Source organism: Balaenoptera ricei, chromosome 1 (genome assembly GCF_028023285.1).
Source record: "Balaenoptera ricei isolate mBalRic1 chromosome 1, mBalRic1.hap2, whole genome shotgun sequence".
Taxonomy (NCBI): Eukaryota; Metazoa; Chordata; class Mammalia; order Artiodactyla; family Balaenopteridae; genus Balaenoptera; species Balaenoptera ricei.
In genome coordinates this window covers 143,075,132-143,098,467 of record NC_082639.1, presented here as the reverse complement: position 1 = coordinate 143,098,467, position 23,336 = coordinate 143,075,132, and the positions used below count along the sequence as shown (strand labels likewise).

Sequence of the window (23,336 nt, the reverse complement as noted above, 5' to 3'; positions counted from 1 at the left end):
TGATGTAAAAGCCCCAGACTGCTTAGAGACCTGGGTGTTAGGTACACTGGTCACCCACCTAAATATAAGGCCTGATACAAGTCACTTATTGTTTAAAGAGCCTCTTCTGGAAAAATAATGGTGCTCGATTGAGGACTTTTTTTTTTTTTTTAAATTCATTTTGGCTGAACCGGGTCTCAGTTGCGGCATGCGGGATCCTTGCTGCAGCACGCGGATCTTTTAGTTGCGGCACACAGACTTCTTAGTTGCGGCACGTATGCGGGATCTAGTTCCCCCACCAGGGATCGAACCTGGGCCCCCTGCATTGGGGGCGTGGAGTCTCACCCACTGGACCGCCAGGGAAGTCCCTCGATTGAGGACTTTTATGGTGAGAGTATTCAGCTAAAAAAATCCTATTAGTATTTCGCTTCAGGTTGCATCACAAGATTTAGCACTTAATGTTAGTCTTATTTGATTTTCTAATTGTTTCATGAGTCCTGATCTTGTTTCTCCAGCTTAAATTTAAGTTACTTGATGGTAAGGATGATATCAGACTCTTCAGCCTGTGTACTTTTTACTTATTTTTATATATTATCTGAAAGATTAATGTCAGCACTTAATAATTTATTGTTGATTAATTTTTAGCAAGTCAAAATAACAGTATGAAATTTTTAAAGTACTTACATTTACTAATAAATAATACTCATTAAGCACCACTAATGTACTAGCTACTATATTAACAACAACAAAATGTTTCAGACGTGGCACAGAAGTCAGCCAGCTCTACACACTTAAGTCCACTGATTTTCTGTATTGCTCTGTGGTCCAGATTTATCAAGCAGAATGGAACCCTTTTAGTATTGATTTGTAAGAATATGCTAGGCTTTTATTATCTAATCCTGTTTTGCTTTGTGGCGTGTGATTTGCCCTTATAATTGTATCCATATAATGATAAATTGCATTGCACAAAATTCTATCATAAAGTCAGTTTCTAAACCCATAAACCCATCCCCCAGAAGTTTCTGTTACTTGTTCTGAGTTAAGCTGTCCACTATCGTCAAACAGACTCTGCTGAGGTGGTCTCAAAATTAGTCACTTTCCCCGCTTATTTTTTAGTAGGAAATATCTAACTATTCCTACAAACTTGAGGGTGTAACTTTTTTTCATTAAATTTTGCTCATACAGATTTCACAGACACTCCAAGGTCAGAACTCTGATTTTCCTGTCATGATTCCTGATTTAGTACAATTCTGCTGGTTATTCTATTTGAGGGTGGTCGAATGGACTTCAAGTTAAATTAAATCATGCAAATTAAATCATGCAGTGTAATATCTCTCTCTACCTGCTTATCTGTCTATATGCTGGAGACCCACTAATGTGCTTAAGGAGTTGGATTAAAGGCCAGGGTTTTCCTAGAAGATTATTCCTCAATGAATACTAACAATTTAATTTACTGTTGTAAAAAGAAGCCACTGATCTATAAGAATTCTATTCTTTTAAATATTTGCAAAATAATGTGGCCTTTGTTAAGCAAGGTTTTTTCCTCTTAGGAGTAGGTTAACTTATATTCCAATTTTTAGTTTATGGTGGGTAAGAGACAAAAACAGCTAACTATAGTTCTGCTGTTTGCTTATAGCAATATTGCTTGCTATTTTTATACCACTGTGCCTTTGCCCATGCTACATCTACTGCCTGGTATGCCCTTTTCCACATCACTTGTAATATTTTATTGTCCTTATTCATTTACTATTCAGCCCTTAAAGAACAATGACTGTGTCTTTTATACATTCACTCATTTACTTATTCAGTAAAGATTTAGCTACCTGCCAGATCTGGGGAATACAGAAGTGATAAAAACAGACAAAAATCCCTGTCTTCATGGAACTTATATAGAAATGATGTAATAAATGAGTAAAATATATTGTAGTTTACCTGGTGATAAGTGCTGAAGAAGAGGGATAGAGAGTGATGGTGAGGATGGGGTTGTGATTTTTAACAGTTGGTCAAAGAAGTTTTGACTAATGTGTCATGTGAGCAAAGACCTGAAGGAGGTGAGGGCAAATCATGTGTGTAGATATCTGAGGATAAAGTGTTCCAGAAAGAGGGACTAGCAAGTGAAAAGGCACTAAGATGGGAGTATTCTGGGTTATGCCTGGTTTGTAGAGAAGCCACATGAGGCCCATGTAACTGGAGTAGAGTGAGAGAGGGGAAAAATAATCACATTCATCCTAGTATCCTAGGGCTTAGTACTGTGTCTGAAACATATTGGGAATTACCATATTAATGAATTAATGAATATTTTGATGGCAGTGTAAAAAAATGCAAATTCAATCCAGGTATTTTTTTTTTTTAAACTTTGGGTTTATTTATTTATTTATTTATTTATTTATTTATGGCTGTGTTGGGTCTTCGTTTCTGTGCGAGGGCTTTCTCTAGTTGCGGCAAGCGGGGGCCACTCTTCATCGCGGTGCGCGGGCCTCTCACTATCACGGCCTCTCTTGTTGCGGAGCACAGGCTCCAGACGCGCAGGCTCAGTAGCTGTGGCTCACGAGCCTAGTTGCTCCGCGGCATGTGGGATCCTCCCAGACCAGGGCTCGAACCCGTGTTCCCTGCATTGGCAGGCAGATTCTCAACCACTGCGCCACCAGGGAAGCCCAGAATGTCCGATTTGAAGACAGAGATAAAAGTCTCCCTTTCTGGGGCATCAATGCTAGTACTCCTTTGATGATAAGGCTCCTTTCCTAGGTGCCAAAGCCATACGAACTTGCTGTGTACAAGCTAATCTGTTTTCTTGTTTGTTTTTAACTCTGAAGGAATGTACTCCTATCAGGTTTGATGTTCTTTCTTCTGAAAGAACATAAAATTGTGCTGAAAACCATGCTTCTCCACAGCAGTTCCTCAGAGCTACCGAGAGGCTAGCTCCTGGACTATAGTCCTCAGTTTGGCTCAAATAAAACTCTCCTCTATTCTTTTTTTCTTTTAAAATTTATTTATTTATTTATCTTTGGCTGCATTGAGTCTTCGTTTTGGTGTGCAGGCTTCTCATTGGCAGTGGCTTCTCTTGTTGTGGAGCATGGGCTCTAGGTGCGCTGGCTTCAGTAGTTGTGGCGCACGGGCTTAGTTGCTCCGTGGTATGTGGGATCTTCCCGGACCAGGGCTCGAACCCGTGTCCCTGCATTGACAGGCAGATTCTTAAGCACTGTGCCACCAGGGAAGTCTTCTCCTCTACTATTACAGATTGGTTATTGACTATTTTCTTTGACACTATCACAATCACGTTATAGTTTCTGCAGTTTTCTGAGTTCCTTCAGCGCAGAACTATGTAGTACATTTTTGTTTTCATTTTTCAGGGTCTGCCAAAGCACAGTGGCAAAGGCTGAGCTGGGAAGAAGCACCGTGCTAAGGGCCCTGGGGTGTGGGTGGGGTCCCATAAAGCTCAGCGAGATGGGGGTCACGCACGCATGCAAAGCAAGACACGGAGAGATTGGACCAATCACACAGTTTGGGCGCTGAAGGCCCCATCTCCCAAATTTTCATTCACAATTCAAGTTAGAACCAAACTCTCCAGCAACGGATGCAGGTATCCGAGGCCCATGTGGGGCGCTCGGGACACATAACCTTGGGAGGCGGGCGCAGGCGGAACCTTCGTCCTCAGCTCCAAGTTTCCCACGACTCCGCTTCTATCGCTACACTACCAAATAGACGGCCTCCTTCCTCCACCCCCGATGGCCTAGTATTTTCAACGAAACGATTAACAGACACCTCAATGACTGAGGACAGTTTCTCCAAGCAGCGTACCCCCAGCGCGGTCGCATGAGTCCCGCAACATAGGAGCGGTGCCCAACGAAGGGCCACCCACGCTTCCCCCGCCCAGTGCGAAAGAGGCCGCCGGCCGTAGCTCCGGGCGCGGGCTCTGCCGCTCACGCCGCCCCGCGCTCACGCCGCCCCGCCTCCCTCTCTCCAGGACTTCCTGCTGCTTCTCGCCGACCCCCGCCGCGCCGTTGGACGGACCCGGCCTATCCCGAGCGCGCTGTTAGCCAGGGGTAGCCGGAAGAGACCGGGCAGCGGGGGAGAGCTGCAGAGGGTGGCGGAGCCCGCTACGCACGCCCAGGGAGGGCAGGGGGAGAGAGGGAGGCAGAGTTAAGCGAGGAGCGCGAGTAAGTGAGATTGGGTCCGACTTGAGCTCGGGCTCAAGACGGAGACTGGTGGGCCAGGCCCCCAAGCCGGCGTCACACCCCGTCTGAAGAAGACAGGCGGTCACATGGCTTCGCCATTCCTGCCTGCGGGAGCCACTACGGGCTACAGCGGCGGAGAGCTGAGCTCGGGGGACGACTCCGTGGATGTGGAATCCCTTCAGAGCCCGGAGACCGAGGCGTCCAAGAGCCTGACAGAGCTGTTTGAGAAGGCTGCCGCGCACTTCCGAGGCCTGGTTCAAGGGGCCAGCAGGGAGCAGCTCTTGTACCTGTACGCCCGCTACAAGCAGGTAAAGTCGCAGGGAAGGGGTGGATGCGGGAGAGCGACCACGGGCCTTCTCTTTCCTCCAAAAAACAGGTAGTAAACGTGCTTGGTTAGTGGCTAGGTGTAATGAAGTTTGTATGTGTGTGTGTGTTGTTTTTTAATCATCTGCTAAGGATTAGCATCATTCTGGACATGGAAAGGACCTGTCTGCTCTCCTAGGAGTGATATTTAGCTGACCTTGAATGACAGTTTTTCTGTGTCTTCTCTGACTTGCTCAGTGGCCTTGCACTTACGTTTTCACCAGCTTCAGAACATTTACAAAACAAGATTTATCATTCGCTCTTGCCAGAGGGTCGTTTGCAAGTAAACGTAGTAATGTTAAAAAACAGTTTCTGAGAATAATATGATTGTAATAAAGAGGGTGATGCGATGCCAAATAAAGTATTACTACTTTTATGATTGTGATTTTTTTTTTTTTAACCCTAAATGTCTTAGACTTATGTTTTGGCTGAATATGCTTGTGTTAGATACAGTTATAAAAATTTTAGAGCTAGAAAACACCTGATGAAATAATGCCCTTCTCTTAGGAATAGAGAAATCGGAGAGAGTAGATAACTTGCCTAGGGTCATACAGAACTAGAACCAGATTGTAGCTCCTGACTCTAAGACTCCAAAGATTACCTGGAAGTATGGAAATAATAATAATAATAATGTCATATGAGACATCTTTAATTTATGCTCAAAGAGTAATTGGGTTAGAAAAATAATTGCTTTATCATAATCGACAAATACTTGTTCAGCATCTTTTATGGCAAAACACTTGGGTGTTATGCCTGTGGGGATGCAGAGAAGCAGAAGCATCATGACGCTTGTCATCAAGAGACAAAGTTACTTGAGGTGTTTAGATGTAAACATGTGAAAAATCGCTCACGAGAGTTAAGTAACAGTTCAGGAAAACTCCAGCTCTTTGGAGCACTGGAAGGAATGAAGTTCTGGATAACAGCCCATTTTATGCCTCTTGGTATCTGTTTCCCCCTGTAGTCTTTAAAAAAAAAAAAAAAGTTGTGGGGTCCCTCTGTATTCTTAAACTGGATACACTAAGTAGAGATGAATCTTCTTTTGAAGATTGATGAATATCAGTTAAAGTGACCTGAGAGATACAGCTGGTAGGAACAAATGGTATAAATTATAGTGTTGAATGAAAATACGCCTGAATGGGCCTCAGAATTTGTTTTCACGCAAAAGTCCTGGATATCTGTTTTCTCTTTGGTCATTTATCCTGTCCTCATAACATTAAAACGAGACTTCCAGTTATTTAACAAGAATTTATTGAGCATCGCGCTTGGACCAGTAACATGGCTGACTGATGGTTCTCTGGGCAGTATAAGACTGATTTTCTCCAGATTTCCTAAAAACATTGTTTTTCTTTCTATGACATATCTTTATTGATATTAGCATCATCATTATTAAATATCTGATATTCGAGTCATCAGTGAACTATAGTCACCTGTCAGCTGGCAGCCACTCTGTCTCAAGTATACTTCACCCAGATAGTCTGGAAGAGGCGTGTGTTCCCCACCCTGTTGACATCAGTGTGGTTAGAGATATTCTGTTTCTGGAAATAAAATTCCTTGTTATTGGAGAATAAGATTATGCTTACTTAGATATGTTAGGGCACACAGTGTTTATCAATCTCTTCTAAATATTTTGTTTTTATCAGAATTCTGTGGCAGTATTAAAAATAGCATCTTTGATAGAATAACAAAGTTGAAAGTCCAATATAATTCCTGTATGGTGGATCAGAATTTCTCATAAAATAATTACATTTCTCATAAAATCAACCTTTATCATAAAATAATTACATTTTCTATTCCAAATAGCACTCTATTTTGTCAGCAGGAAGAGGCTGAAAATAAGCTGAGATGTGAACCTTATTTTCTCAGGCAGAGCCCTAACATAACATAATAGCTCTTTTAGTCTCGGATAAGCCTATGGCTGCACAATTATCTTTTAGTGTAGTTTCAGAAAGATCACACCAATTAACAGGGTTTGTTTGGTCCTCCATGCATTAGCCTGCACTCTCCCAGCAAAAGATAACTAATTGACACCTGTGAAACTAGAAGACAATGAAAATTTCAAGCTCCTGTTGAGGAACCTTCAGCACTAGCACAAGTGGGGATACTCAGCATGTCCTCCTACTTTAACCTGGGTACACTTGATTCACTGGCATTTACCATTGGCAAACTTTGTTGAAATATTCTGTTTCAGGGGCACTTGATACATCATATATATATCAGAGAGAACAGAGTTTAGATGATGCTCTGTTAAAGTGCTGCATTTTATAACTGTTTCATAGCTTAGGATTCATCATCCCTGATTTGGAAACTTACTCACGATGTCCTAAAATCCTGTAGTTTTATTTTCCCAGTCTTTCTGGATCCAGAACTATTCTTTGAATTTGGGAATACAGAAGCTTCTGTATCAGTGAGGATACAGGGTCAGCTGCTGAACTTTTATTTTCATCTCACATAATGGTCTGGAGGTAGGTGATCTAGGGCTGATAGGGTGCTTCTGTTTCATGTGATCATCCAGGGGCTTAGTCTTTGTCTATCTTGTAGTTCAGCCATCCCTCAAGGCAGCAGTTCTCAAACTATGGTCCCCTGATAATCCCTCAGACTTTCACAGAATATAAAGTCAAAACTATTTTCATAATAACACCAAGACACTACAGGCATATGTCAGAGATATCAAGGGTTCAGTTGTAGACCACTGCAATAAAGCAAATAGCACAATAAAGTGAGTCATGTGAATGTTTTGGTTTCCCAATGCATATAAAAGTTATATTTATACTATACTGTAGTCCATTAAGTGTGCAAAAGTGTTATGTCTAAAAAATGTATATACCTCAATTAAAAAATACTTTATTGCTAAAAAATGCTAACCATCATCTGAGCCTTCAGTGACTCATAATCTTTTCGCTAGTGGAGGGTTTGAAATATTGGGAGAATTAGCAAAATGTAACCCAGGGACATGAAGTGAGCACATGCTATTGGAAAAATGGTGCCGATAGACTTGCTTGATACAGGGTGTCCACAAACCTTTAATTTGTGAAAAACGCAGTGTCTGCAAAGCACAATGAAGCAAAGTGCAGTAAAACGAGATATGCTTGTATTTGCCTTTTTTCTGTGCTGTCATGGCAGATAAAACTGCTGATGTGTTAGCATGAATCAAGGCAGTGGCAGCAGACTGTACTAGTAGTTATTTTTTTTTAACCACTATGTACTCTGAGTTAAAAAAAAAAAAAGGCCAGTTTCACTTTAAAATGTCTTTGATGAAGCAGTGAAAATTATTGATTTTTATTCAGTATTAACTCTTGAGTACATATCTTTTTAATATTGTGTGTGATGAAATGGGGGTACACACAAAATACTTCTCCTGCATACTGAATTATGTTGGTTGTTTTGAGGAAAAACACCTGTGTAATTTTTGGTTGCAAGTTGAGCTACCCACATGAAACATGATTTTTACTTAACAGAGCAACTCACTGATAAACTATGCTTATTCAGATTTGAGCATTTGGCATACAGTTTCTTGAAAATGAGTGAAGTCAGCCTGTCACTTCAAGGAAAACAACTGACAGTATTTGTTGCCAGTGACAACATTTGAGCCTTCGAGTGAAAATTAAGTTTGGAAAATCTGTATCTGCCACCCGATCTTGACAGCTTCCTAATACTGAAAAACATTTTTGATAAGATTAGTGGAGGTTTTAATGATTGTGAACTTCCGGTATTGTACGTATAATGAATTGTGACATTTGGAAGATCTGCGTAACTCAGTGAACTGTGTTTTCAAATATTTCAGGGAGTGAGGTTACAAATTATGTGTGGATAAAAGATACATTGAAAGTGCAGGTCAGACCAATGGATTTTAATGTAACAGTGTGAAAAATTTGTTGGTATCACTTCAGATTCCACATTGCAATTAACCTTAAAGAAACTGCCACTTGTTTAGTTTTGGTGTGATATCAAAGGCGAGTATCCACAATTATCTGAAAATGCTACTAAAATACTTTTCTAACAGCATATCTGTGTGAAGTTGAATTTTCTTCATTTACTTCAACCAAAACAGCATGTACTGCAATAGATTGAATGCAGAAGTAGAATACACCTGCCTTCTATTAAGGCAGACAGTAAAGAGATTTGCAAAATGTAAAACACTGTCACTTTTCTCACTAAATTTTTTTTGCTTTAAGATATATATTTTTCATAAAATTTTTTTATTTATGTTAACGTGTAATGAGTTTATTATTTTTAAATGAATTAATACATATTTTAAAATTTCTTTTCATTTCTAATCTGGTAAATATTGATAGATATAACCCACATAAACAAAAGCTCTTTGGGGGGCTCAGTTTCTAAGAGTGTAAAGGGATTATGAGACCAAAAGGTTTGTGAACTGCTGCCCTAAGATTCTCTTCCCATGGCCAGAGATGGCTCACCATACGCATGTTCTAGCCAGGGCAGAGGGAAAGGGAAGAACAAGCCCCCCTTTCCTTTTAAGGAAGATATTTGTATCACTTTCACATACATCCAGCCCCCTGAACCTGGGCAGAAGTTGCATGGCCACATGTAATGTTCAGCTCAATGACCATGTGTCCGGCTGAGGCTTCTATTACCATAGGAGAAAGGAAGGATAGATACTGGTATTTGTTTCTGCCACTGGCTATTGTCTGGATAAAAAAACACAAATAGTAATAACTGCTATTTTTATGATGTCTAGTAGTTTATCTCATTTCATATTTCTAACACAGTGGTTCAAGTGATTTTAGAGATGCCAGAACTGAAGCCTAGATTCTATGTGGCATATAAAACAGAGTGTTGTATAGTAGAGTAATATTGGACTTTGGTGTCTGCCGGTCCTGGAGTCAAGTCTTGACTCCTAATTCAAGATTTACTCATGTGTGAGCTTTTTATAGAATGAATTTGTAATAGCAAGCCTAACAGGATTGTTGTGTGGCTCATTTGACATACATATGTGTAACTTTTGGTTTATGGTGATTGTTCAAGAAAAGCAGCTCCTGCTCTTTCATCATTTCTTCCCCCGTCCCATCATAACAGGGCTGCCCCTGTGTAAATGTACATTTTAATAACAGCCAGAGGGCCATGTGATTAATGGCTAAGCAAATGATAGAGATGATGGTTGTTAGGAAATCAGAGATGGATGAGATCATTGTAGATGGAAAGGGTTCTTAGAATTTGAACCTTGAGTGGGACTGCAAGGAGATTTAGCATTTTGAAAAGCTGAGAGAAGAGTCTTTTTAGGTGAGGGAAATAACATGAGCAAAATAGAATAAAAATTCTAAATGCAGTTGTATAGATCAGTCTGGTTAGTGAGTAGACCATCAGTTTGATTTTAGCAGAACGCAAGTGTGTAAGAGTAGAAGGAGGTAGTGGGAAAGTCTTTGAGAAGTAGGTGGGGTCCAGATTGTGGTATTTAGCTTTAGGGAAAATAGGTATTTTGTTGAACACATGCCTAATGTATTCATTCTATATGCAACAAACTTTTTTTTTTACTGCCTTAAATTAGACACTATGTTATGTGCAATGAGCGACTTAAGAATGGTTTCTTAGAGGCTATATTCTAATAGCAAGATGAGACTACACAAACCTTGCTAACACAAGGTAAAAGTGAAAAGTGCCATCAGAGAGATACAGAGTAAGCGCTGTGATGGTTCATCAGAAAAAGAGATTACTGCTCGCAGTGGGAATCCAGCTGTGTAGTGAATTCTACACTTGCGTGAATTTCACTTATGCTTATTCACAATGAAAATAATTACTGTGTAGTTTAACTACAAGTGTTTGAGGATTGGAGATAAGTATTGACCACAAACAAGAGAAGATTATTGTGGAATAAATAGAATTTATGTTATTGAGAAACCTTGAAAATTTTTGTGTGTGGCTTTTAGCATCTAAATTTATATTGACTAGTTTCATAATAGGGCACGTTAAAAATAGTGTGCTTTATCCTGGAATTTGAGAGAGATAAAATGCTGATAGTGTTATGAGAATCAACACAGACAGACGGTATGATGAATTCTGATAAACTGTACTTTAAAGCTTGTTTATTGCATGTTTAAAAATTCTTCTACATTACAAATGGTAATAAGGGTTGCATAATCTATATTTATAATTTGTTTTATATATATAATTTGTCTACTAATTTAGGAATGCACTGTTTGTCACCCTTTTAAAAAAATTTTTTTTTTAATGTATTACACTGTTAGATAACAGTTGTTTTATGCAGTAAGCCAAAGCAGCCTGTATTTAAAGTTTTTTTGGTTTGCTTTTGCAAAGCATGTTAAATTTTGTTATTTTATATGATGCAGATATTTTCTAACTTAGAGTTACGAAGTTTAACCTATAGTTACGAAGTTACTAGATTTAAAAATTAGAAGTTTCTCTGACATTTCTTTGAAAAATAAGTTCTTGATTTTACCCCTCTCCCGCTTGATTTAGGTCAAAGTTGGAAATTGCAATACTCCTAAACCAAGCTTCTTGGACTTTGAAGGAAAGCAAAAATGGTAAGAAATTCTTGGGATCTAATGTGGTTGTTGTAAATGGCTTAGGTGTTCAGGAATTAGAAAGTAGTGAGCAGATTAAAGAATTAGTTTTCTATTAATCTCTTTCTGCTGTAGACTGTGCTAATGATAGGCAGTTGGGAGAGAGATTAAAAGAATCCGATTTTAGATAAATCTCCTGAAGGGTTCTTATGCCATGATGTTGGTATATAAGTAGTTCACAACAGACACACATTCCTTACATATGAATTGCTTCTTAGAGAGGGACCAAAAGAGCTATTGGCTGGAATTTTCCTTCCCTGTCATACAGCCCCTAATGGGTCACCACTTCTCCCCTCTGGAGGGATCTTTGGAAGAAGGCCAGGAGGATGGGAAGGTAGAAGAGCAGGGTAAATCCCCAATTTTTACTCTTCTCCCCTTCCCAATTTTATCTGCTCATTTCTAGCGCCCTTCTGTTCCTTGCCCACCCACACCATGGTGTAGAAGTGCGTATAATACCCTGTTGGGCAGAAGGGGGAAAAAATAGATACTGAGTCTACTTCTTTCCTGAATACATAAAAAGATTATGCCCTCCTAGATTTTTTTTACTTATAATTCAAAGATTACCTCTTATCATTTGAGGCCTTATTTCCTCTTACCTTGTCTAAGTGAAAAGAGAGAAATTGCATACAATAGGGAACCTTAGTTATAGAAGGAAGGACTTTGGAGCATCAGCCCTGGAATTAAAAGTAGAGAGAGTAGGGTTTAAAAAGAAAAGATGAAATATGGTTGTAGAGAGAAGAAACGTATTTCACAATGTGGTCCCCTGGACAAGTTGCCTGTCTAGGAAATGCTTGTTACTCAGCTGTGAGGAGATGTAGAGCTTGAACCCGAATGCAAATAATAATGTCATTAAGCACAACTGTTTAGTTCAGCTGACTTTTTTTTGTGTAAGACATTCTCAGTGAAGGAAGCAGTGCTTTGATTTTCATTCTGGTGCAGGTTTTCTTTTCTGATGATAACGAATAGTTCTCTGACTGGCATTTTATTACTGTTGTAGAGAATACCTGATGTAAATTTTATTGTGAGTTTTTTGTTTTAGTTTAAGAATTATAATTCACCATTATTTTTTTCCCCAAGTTTGCCTGTTATCTCACTGTTTTTAGTAATTTTTAAAAGTTTAGACTTTACAACCACTATAATAATAATTCAGTCAAGAATCATCAATGGATGTTAAAATCATTAGATGAAAAACTACTCAGGAACAATATTCACACAATCTGATCCACAGTTTACTTATTAATTACAAAGAGGAAACCTGGAGATACTGCTTTTACTAAGTCCTGACTCCTATCATGATGGGACAAACTGCTGTCATGTGATGAATTGTAAACAACATGTCACCTATATGTTACTCTTGCCAAATATTTAACCTGATTCTAATCATGATTAATCATTTTTGGCAAGAACACTCTGTAGGTGAGGAAACAATCAGACAAATGCAAATTGAAAGATATTTTATAAAACAGCTGGTTCAGACTCTTAAAAAATAGCAATATCATGGAAGACAAAAAAGGCTAAAGATACATGAAACTCAGTGCTATGTGTAAATGTTGATTGGCTCCTCATCTGGGAGAAGAAAGCTATAAAGAACCTTTTGGGGAAGTCAGGGAAATCTGAATACGGTCTATATATATTTATTTAATAGTACTGATATTAAGTTTCTTCACTTTAAAGAATATATATTTGGCTGATACATTTGGGGTAAAGTGTTATGATGTATACAAGTAACTTTCAAGAGATTTCTGCAAAAATAAATTTAGAAAACCTCAGAAAGATGTTCTGTTTATCACAGGAGCAGGCAGGTAGTGAGAAAACTGTGGGACTGAGTTCTGTTTTACAGTAGATCAGTGGCTGTACTTCCCGGTTGGAGGTAGAAAGAATTGGCAGGGAAAAGCCAAGAAGGAGGCCTGTCCTAGCAACTGGCAAAAAAGAAGAAAAGGAGAATGCAGAAGGGGGCTCAGGACTAAAATACTGCTCTTGGTATTAAACTGCAGGAAGTCCCTACCTTCTTACTCATTGTATTCTTATCTCTGTCTTCACCTCCCCTCGCTTTTGTTGTTTTTGAATTTTATTTTATTTATTTTTTTATACCGCAGGTTCTTATTATCTATTTTATACATATTAGTGTATATATGTCAATTCCAATCTCCCAATTCATCACACCACCACCACCCCTCCCCCACCACTTTCCCCCCTTGGTGTCCATACGTTTCTTCTCTACATCTTTGTCTCAATTTCTGCCCTGCAAACCGGTTCATCTGTACCATTTTTCTAGGTTATACATATATGCGTTAATATACGATATTTGTTTTTCTCTTCCTGACTTACTTCACTCTGTATGACAGTCCCTGGATCCATCCACGTCTCTACAAATGACCCAATTTCGTTCCGTTTTATGGCTGAGTAATATTCCATTGTATATATGTACCACATCTTCTTTATCCATTTGTCTGTCGATGGGCATTTAGGTTGCTTCCATGACCTGGCTATTGTAAATAGTGCTGCAATGAACATTGGGGTGCATGTGTCTTTTTGAATTATGGATTTCTCTGGGTATATGCCCAGTAGTGGGATTGCTGGATCACATGGTAATTCTATTTTTAGTTTTTTAAGGGACCACCATACTGTTCTCCATAGTGGCTGTATCAATTTACATTCCCACCAACAGTGCAAGAGGGTTCCCTTTTCTCCACACCCTCTCCAGCATTTGTTGTTTGTAGATTTTCTGACGATGCCCATTCTAACTGGTGTGAGGTGATACCTCATTGTAGTTTTGATTTGTATTTCTCTAATAATTAGTGATGTTGAGCAGCTTTTCATGTGCTTCCTGGCCATCTGTATGTCTTCTTTGGAGAAATGTCTATTTAGGTCTTCTGCCCATTTTTGGATTGGGTTGTTTGTTTTTTTAATATTGAGCTGCGTGAGCTGTTTATATATTTTGGAGATTAATCCTTTGTCGGTTGATTAGTTTGCAAATATTTTCTCCCATTCTGAGGGTTGTCTTTTCGTCTTGTTTGTAGTTCCCTTGCCTGTGCAAAAGCTTCTAAGTTTCATTAGGTCCCATTTGTTTATTTTTGTTTTTATTTCCATTACTCTAGGAGGTGGATCAAAAAAGATCTTGCTGTGATTTATGTCAAAGAGTGTTCTTCCTGTGTTTTCCTCTGAGAGTTTTAAAGTGTCTGGTCTTACATTTAGGTCTCTAATCCATTTTGAGTTTATTTTTGTGTATGATGTTAGGGAGTGTTCTAATTTCATTCTTTTACATGTAGCTGTCCAGTTTTCCCAGCACCACTTATTGAAGAGACTGTCTTTTCTCCATTGTATATCCTTGCCTCCTTTGTCATGGATTAGTTGACCATAGGTGCGTGGGTTTATCTCTGGGCTTTCTATCTTGTTCCATTGATCTATGTTTCTGTTTTTGTGCCAGTACCATATTGTCTTGATTACTGTAGCTTTGTAGTATAGTCTGAAGTCAGGGAGTCTGATTCCTCCAGCTCCGTTTTTTTCCCTCAAGACCGCTTTGGCTATTCGGGGTCTTTTGTGTCTCCATACAAATTTTAAGATTTTTTGTTCTAGTTCTGTGAAAAATGCCAGTGGTAATTTGATAGGGATTGCATTGAATCTGTAGATTGCTTTGGGTAGTATAGTCATTTTCACAATATTGATTCTTCCAGTCCAAGAACATGGTATATCTCTCCATCTGTTTGTATCATCTTTAATTTCTTTCATCAGTGTCTTATAGTTTTCTGCCTACAGGTCTTTTATCTCCCTAGGTAGGTTTAATCCTAGGTATTTTATTCTTTTTGTTGCAGTGGTAAATGGGAGTGTTTCCTTAATTTCTTTTTCTGATCTTTCATTGTTAGTGTATAGGAATGGAAGAGATTCCTGTGCATTAATTTTGTATCCTGCAACTTTACCAAATTCATTGATTAGCTCTAGTAGTTTTCTGGTGGCATCTTTAGGATTCTCTATGTATAGTATCATGTCATCTGCAAACAGTGACAGTTTTACTTCTTCTTTTCCAATTCGTATTCCTTTTATTTCTTTTTCTTCTCTGATTGCTGTGGCTAGGTGAAAACTGTGTTGAATAATAGTGGTGAGAGTGGACATCCTTGTCTTGTTTCTGATCTTAGAGGAAATGCTTTCAGTTTTTCACCATTGAGAATGATGTTTGCTGTAGGTTTGTCATATATGGTCTTTATTATGTTGAGGTAGGTTCCCTCTATGCCCACTTTCTGGAGAGTTTTTATCATAAATGGGTGTTGAGTTCTGTCAAAAGCTTTTTCTGCATCTATTGAGATGATCATATGGTTTTTCTTCTTCAGTTTGTTAATATGGTATATATCACATTGATTGATTTGCGTATATTGAGGAATCCTTGCATCCCTGGGATAAATGCCACTTGATCGTGGTGTATGATCCTTTTAATGTGTTGTTGGATTCTGTTTGCTAGTATTTTGTTGAGGATATTTGCATCTATATTCATCAGTGATATAGGTCTGTAATTTTCTTTTTTTGTAGTGTCTTTGTCTGGTTTTGGTATCAGGGTGATGGTGGCGTCATAGAATGAGTTTGGGAGTTTTCCTTCCTCTGCAGTTTTTTGGAAGAGTTTGAGAAGGATGGGTGTTAGCTCTTCTCTAAATGTTTGATAGAATTCACCTGTGAAGCCATCTGGTCCTGGACTTTTGTTTGTTGGAAGATTTTTAATCACAGTTTCAATTTCATTACTTGTGATTGGTCTATTCATATTTTCTGTTTCTTCCTGCTTCAGTCTTGGAAGGTTATACCTTTCTAAGAATTTGTCCATTTCTTCCAGGTTGTCCATTTTATTGGCATAGAGTTGCTTGTAGTAGTCTCTTAGGATGCTTTGTATTTCTGCAGTGTCTGTTGTAACTTCTCCTTTTTCATTTCTAATTTTATTGATTTGAGTCCTCTCCCTCTTTTTCTTGATGAGTCTGGCTAATGGTTTATCAATTTTGTTTATCTTCTCAAAGAACCAGCTTTTAGTTTTATTGATCTTTGCTATTGTTTTCTTTGTTTCTATTTCATTTATTTCTGCTCTGATCTTTATGATTTCTTTCCTTCTACTAGCTTTGGGTTTTGTTTGTTCTTCTTTCTCTAGTTGTTTTACCTGTAGAGTTAGATTGTTTATTTGAGATGTTTGTTGTTTCTTTAGGTAGGATTGTGTTGGTGTAAACGTCCCTCTTAGAACTGCTTTTGCTGCATCCCATAGGTTTTGGATCGTCATGTTTTCATTGTCATTTGTCTCTAGGTAGTTTTTTATTTCCTCTTTGATTTCTTCAGTGATCTCTTGGTTATTTAGTAATCTGTTGTTTAGCCTCCATGTATTTGTGTTTTTTACGTTTTTTCCCTGTAATTGATTTCTGGTCTCATAGTGTTGTGGTCAGAAAAGATGCTTGATATGATTTCAGTGTTCTTAAATAACTGAGGCTTGATTTGTGACCCAAGATGTGATCTGTCCTGGAGAATGTTCTGTGTGCACTTGAGAAGAAAGTGTCATCTGCTGTTTTGGATGGAATGTCCTGTAAATATCAATTAAATATATCTGGTCTATTGTGTCATTTAAAGCTTGTGTTTCCTTATTAATTTTCTGTTTGGATTATCTGTCCATTGGCGTAAGTGAGGTGTTAAAGTCCCCCACTGTTATTGTGTTACTGTCGATTTCCTCTTTTATAGCTGTTAGCAGTTGCCTTGTGTATTGAGGTGCTCCTATGTTGGGTGCATATATATTTACAATTGTTGTATCTTCTCCTTGGATTGATCCCTTGATCATTATGTAGTGTCCTTCCTTGTCTCTTGTAACATTCTTTATTTTAAAGTCTGTTTCATATGATACGAGAATTGCTACTCCAGCTTTCTTTTGATTTCCATTTGCATGGAATATCTTTTTCCATCCCCTCACTTTCAGTCTGTATGTGTCCCTAGGTCTGAAGTGGGTCTCTTGTAGACAGCATATATACGGGTCTTATTTTTGTATCCATTCAACCAGTCTATGTCTTCTGGTTGGAACATATAATCCATTTACATTTAAGGTAGTTATCGATATTTATGTTCCTATTACCATTTTCTTAATTGTTTTGGGTTTGTTTTTGTAGGTCCTTTTCTTCTCTTGTGTTTCCCACTTAGAGAAATTCCTTTAGCATTTGTTGTAAAGCTGGTTTGGTGGTGCTGAATTCTCTTAGCTTTTGCTTGTCTGTAAAGCTTTTGATTTCTACATCGAATCTGAATGAAATCCTTGCCGGGTAGAGTAATCTTGGTTGTAGGTTCTTCCCTTTCATCACTTTAAATATTTCATGCAACTCCCTTCTGGCTTGTAGACTTTCTGCTGAGAAATCAGCTGTTAACCTTATGGGAGTTCCCTTGTATGTTATTTGTCGTTTTTCCCTTGCTGCTTTCAATAGTTTTTCCTTGTCTTTAATTTTTGCCAGTTTGATTACTCTGTGTCTCACCGTGTTTCTCCTTGGGTTTATCCTGTATGGGACTCTCTGTGCTTCCTGGACTTGGGTGGCTATTTCCTTTCCCATGTTAGGGGACTCCTTCTTGGTCCCCTATAATGCGAATGTTGTTGCGTTTAATGTTGTCCCAGCGGTCTCTTAGGCTGTCTTCATTTCTTTTCATTCTTTTGTCTTTATTCTGTTCTGCAGCAGTGAATTCCACCATTCTGTCTTCCAGGTCACTAATCCGTTCTTCTTCCTCAGTTATTCTGCTTTTGATTCCTTCTAGTGTAGTTTTCATTTCAGTTACTGTATTGGTCATCTCTGTTTGTTTGTTCCTTAATTCTTCTAGGTCTTTGTTAAACATATCTTGCATCTTCTCGATCTTTGTCTCCATTCTTTTTCCGAGGTCCTGTATCATCTTCACTATCATTATTCTGAATTCTTTTTCTGGAAGGTTGCCTATCTCCACTTCATTTAGTTATTTTTCTAGGGTTTCATCTTTTTCCTTCATCTGGTACGTAGCCCTCTGCCTTTTCATCTTGTCTATCTTTCTGTGAATGTGGTTTTTGTTGCACAGGCTGCAGGATTGTAGTTCTTGCTTCTGCTGTCTGCCCTCTGGTGGATGAGGCTATCTCAGAGGCTTGTGCACATCTCCTGATGGGAGGGACTGATGGTGGGTAGAGCTGACTGTTGCTCTGATGGGCAGAGCTCAGTAAGACTTTAATCCGTTTGTCTGCTGATGGGTGGGGCTGGATTCCCTCCCTGTTGGTTGTTTGGCCTGAGGCGACCCAACTCTGGAGCCTACCCAGGCTCTTTGGTGGGGCTAATGGCAGACTCTGGGAGGGCTCATGCCAGGGAGTACTTCCCAGAACTTCTGCTGCCAGTGTCCTTGTCCTCACAGTGAGCCACAGCCACCCCCTGCCTCTGCAGGAGACCCTCCAACACTAGCAGGTAGGTCTGGTTCAGTCTCCTATGGGGTCACTGCTCCTTCTCCTGGGTCCCGATGTGCACACTACTTTGTGTGTGCCCTCCAAGAGTGGAGTCTCTGTTTCCCCCAGTCCTGTTGAAGTCCTGCAGTCAAATCCCGCTAGCCTTCAGAGTCTGATTTTCTGGGAATTCCTCCTCCCGTTGCCATACCCCCAGGTTGGGAATCCTGACGTGGGGCTCAGAACCTTCACTCCAGTGGGTGGACTTCTGTAGTATAATTGTTCTCCAGTTTGTGAGTCATCCACCCAGCACTTATGGGATTTGATTGTATTGTGATTGCACCCCTTGTATCATCTCATTGTGGCTTCTCTTTGTCTTTGGATGTGGGGTGTCTTTTTTGGTGAGTTCCAGTGTCTTCCTGTTGATGATTGTTCAGCAGTTGGTTGTGATTCTGGTGCTCTCGCAAGAGGGAGTGAGCACACGTCCTTCTGCTCCACCATCTTGAACCAAAAAACCCTCCCCTCGCTTTTGATGTCCCTGCCCAAAGCCTCAGGATCCACTACTAGCAGCTTAGAGATGAGATAACAGCAGAAGGGGAGGTATATTTCTCACATCTTAAAATAAGAAGTTTGAAGCATTTCCCACAGAATATTGTTTTGTGTGACGAACGGTTAATATATTACTGAAATGCCACAAACACAGTTAATTCGTAAGGTGGGAACTACTCTTATTGTTTATAGACCGTACATTCTCAACAGGGGTTTGAAATTTGGGTTTGGGGGAGTTTTAAAATCTTAGATATTACAATAGTGTGTTGTCTTCCAAAATTCAACAGATGTGCAATATATGTGTAATTTAAAAATTTCATGGGGGAGGGTGATTAGGAAAAAAAATATCTAAAAGGGCTGCTTAGGTGGGGTGATAAGGTCTGTATTGCTGTGGACCAATGAAATGCAAAAAGAGAAAGCTTCTCATATATGGCTTATTATATCTGTATCTCCTGACCCTTAAAACGTGTGTGCCTTTTTTTAATAACAAAAAGAAGAAATATACTGTTTGTGTTCCTTACATAGTTAATGATAGGTCATTTTGGATATTCTCTACTTTAGGGAAGCATGGAAAGCACTTGGTGATTCAAGCCCCAGCCGAGCAATGCAGGAGTACATTGCCGTAGTTAAAAAATTAGATCCAAGTTGGAATCCTCAGGTAAGACCTAATTGTAAATAATATTTTCCAAAAACGTATTATCTTTCGCTCAAATAAATGTTTAAAACTAAGATTTAGGCTTAAATAGCATCCTTAAAGTTTTATTTTCTCAAATCAAAAGATTATAAAGGTATTGCAGTATTTATCTAAAAATACTATTGCTTATATGTTAACATTATCAGCTACTGATACTGAGAACTTCTCTGAATTGTAGAGAATTTTTAAAAGCATAATTGTAATTTCAATCGTGTGGAAACTCAATTCATTTCAGAATTTGAAAGAGTTTAACTTGAGATCATATTATTATCTTGAGAAAGGGAAGGTTTTTTTTTTTTTTAATGAGCACTTTCTATGAAAGTACAAAATGCTTGTTGATAGGGATAAAATATGAATGACATGCTTTCTGCCATTATGTAAAGTACCTTATAGAATATAAAACATATCAAAAATAGAGTAACAGTATAAAACAATAATAATGTGAATGCTAGGGTATCCAGTGGAAGAACAGATTACTTTGGACTTTGGGGGCAGTTATTACATTGTTACATATTTATTACCAGTATGAAGGAATTTTATTCCACCAGTGATGGAATCTTAAAGTGTCAGAGTTGTAAGGAATCTTAAAGATTTATATGTTATGACATATAAAAGTATATCTTAATTATGAGTACAAAGGGGGAGAGGTAACCAAGTTAGGAAATCTCTAATGATACGACTGCCATTCGGAAATCATTGAAACATTTCCTGATGTTTTTGATGTGCATGAGTATTCATTCTCAGAAACATTCCTTTTTATTAATATCTTTTATAGAATGTCAAGTTTGCGTACAGACATATACCATAAAGGTCCTCCTAAGGACTTAAACTCTGAAATTCAGTGGTAAAAACAGGTGCACCTCTGAGCTGAACTCAGCCTGAACACAAATGGCATGATATTTATTTATTTATTAACATCTTTATTGGAGTATAATTGCTTTACAATGATGTGTTAGTTTCTGCTGTATAACAAAGTGAATCAGCTATACGTATACATATATCCCCATATCTCCTCCCTATTGTGTCTCCTCCCACCCTCCCTATCCCACCCCTCTAGGTGGTCACAAAGCACCGAGCTGATCTCCCTGTGGCACGATATTTAAAAAAAACAAAAACAAGACTTGAAATTGCATGCCCTTAAATGAGTCCTTACTCTTCAGGTCCAGCCACTGTGGTCTCAGTTCTTCCCTATTGACTTATACTTGACTGTTTCTGATGCCTGGCTTATGTAGGCATTTGAGTTGATAACTTCTGTTAAATGACAGAATTTATGATTTCTTAACCTTCAATACTTTAATTACTAAGTAAAATTCCGTTAACTATGACTCTTACAAATGCACAGTCCATGTAGTTAGGTAGTTCTTCCTTAGGGAAACCCAAACAGGCATTACAGATGTTTTTAAAAATATCTAAATTTTACCTATTGAACTTGTAAAACTTGAGTAAACTAAGCAGAACCAAAGATACTTTCTTTCTTTTTTTTCTTTTCTTTCAACATCTTCATTGGACAGATACTTTCAAGTAAAAATGATTCTTTACTACATTGTTCTAAAAATATGTTAACATCATAATCTAGTTGTAAAGAGGAACTGTATGTTTCATTTACATTTTAATTTTTAGCTTAAACTTTCTGAGCTGGTCCCTTTGACTCATAGCTTTTTTTCCCCCTTGTTTTTGATTGGTATGGGCAGGTCATAATCTCAATCTCAAGAGATTTGGTATTTGGTTCATTATCTTCTAGGTTAAAAGAACCATTTTCTTTTGATATTTGTTTCTATAAATGATGAAATAATAACTCTCATGTTGAGTGTGTTAAGTTCTTTGCATGTATTGCCCTTTGAAATCTTTATAAGAATTTTAAGAATTAGGAACTATTATTGTCTGTATTTTAAAAAAGAGAAAATTCAGGCACAGAGAGGCTTAGTAACTTTTCTAACATTAGTCAGCTGATGAATGGTGGTGCCAGCATTTGGGCCTATGCTTATACGAGTCCAGATCCCCACCCCTAATCACTCTGCTATCTGTTCTATAGCTGACATTATGTGTATTAAGAAAAGCATGTAAACTTAAGTGTATGGAAAATTCAAGTAAAGATATTTATTTATTTTAAATTTATTATTTTAAAATTTTATTTTATTTTTGGCTGTGTTGGGTCTTTGCTGCTGCATGCGGGCTTTCTCTAGTTGCGGTGAGCGGGACTACTCTTTGTTGCTGTGTGCGGGCTTCTCATTGCAGTGGCTTCTCTTGTTGAGGAACATGGTCTCTAGGCGTGTGAGCTTCAGCAGTTGTGGCGTGTGGGCTCAGTAGTTGTGGCTCACGGGCTCTAGAGCACAGGCTCAGTAGTTGTGGCACACGGGCGTAGTTGCTCTGCGGCATGTGGGATCTTCCTGGACCAGGGCTCGAACCCGTGTCCCCCTACATTGGCAGGCGATTCTTAACCACTGTGCCACCAGGGAAGCCCAAGATAGTTACTTTTTAAATCAAAGCTACATGGTACCTTGAAGTATAAAATGAATAGTGCTTTAAAATGTAACCCTTTGCCTGTTTTGTGTTTTGTTTCGTCTTTCTCAAGAATGTACTGTTGAATGTCTAATATAATCAAGGCAATTCTTTTGCTTTTACTTACATAGTTTTTTGGGAGGGAGGCAGAGAGGGTGAGTTTTTATTTTGGTATAATTTACTTTTATTTCTATTATTTTTAACAAATAAAAATTATATATATTTAAGGTATACAATGTGATGTTTTGATGTTTGGTATATATCTTGTGAAATGATTATCACAGTCAAACTAATCAATATATCCCTCACCTCCCATATTTATCATGGTTTTATGTGTGTGTGTGTGGTGAGAACACTTGAGATCTACTCTCTAAGCAAATTTCATGTATACGATACATTATTATTAATTAGTGTACTTATTAGTAACTAATAATAGTACATTATTATTAACTAATGTATACTGGATGTAACTTTTTTAAAGTTTCAAGAATAGTACAAGACACTTCTGCATGGCCTTTGTCTAGTTACATCAGTTTTTTTTTACATTTGTTTTAACATTCTTTCTCTATTTACTCATAAATACATACATACTACATATAAATAAGTTTTTTCTGAATTATTTTATTATTATTTTTGAACTAAAAGTTGTAGACATCATGTCCCTTTACTACTTCAACATGTTACTATACTGCAGTTATCAAAATTGGTAAATTTTTTTTTTTTTTGGTGTCATGAATTCTTTTGAAATTCTTTTTTTTCCAGAACCCTGGGCTCAAGAGTTACTACAGGGCATGCGTGCATGTGTGTATGTGTGTAGATATGTGTGTGTATACATATTTCTTTTAATATAAAAGTTGTAAATGTATATTTAAGGTGTATAATATGATTTGATGTATATATACATAGTGAAATGATTAGTTAGTCAAGCTAACTAATATAACATCTCCTCTCATAGTCACCTTTTCTCTATGTGTGTGTGATGAAAACACCTGAGGTTTACTTTCTTAGTGTATTTCCAGTATTCAGTATTATTAACTGTAGTCATCATGCCTGTACATTAGATCTCTAGACTTATTCATCCTGCATAACTGCAACTTTGTACCATTTGACCAATATCTCGCTATTTCCCCTAGCCATTGGTAAACAACATTGTA

At 38.2% G+C, this 23,336-nt stretch overlaps 1 protein-coding gene across 2 annotated transcripts in view; it reads left to right on the top strand.

The window, feature by feature from the left end:
• The first annotated feature begins 3,691 nt into the window (after positions 1-3,691).
• ACBD6 (acyl-CoA binding domain containing 6) overlaps positions 3,692-23,336 on the top strand; it is a 227,929-nt gene continuing 208,284 nt past the window's right edge. Inside the window, exons 1-3 of one of the 2 annotated variants that reach the window (XM_059937450.1) lie at positions 3,692-4,462; positions 10,953-11,017; positions 19,551-19,647. In XM_059937450.1, coding sequence (XP_059793433.1) covers positions 4,241-4,462; positions 10,953-11,017; positions 19,551-19,647 — 384 coding nt within the window. In that variant the 5' untranslated portion in view covers positions 3,692-4,240. The remainder of the gene's footprint in view (positions 4,463-10,952; positions 11,018-19,550; positions 19,648-23,336) is intronic. The other variant, XM_059937445.1, reaches the window with a different exon arrangement.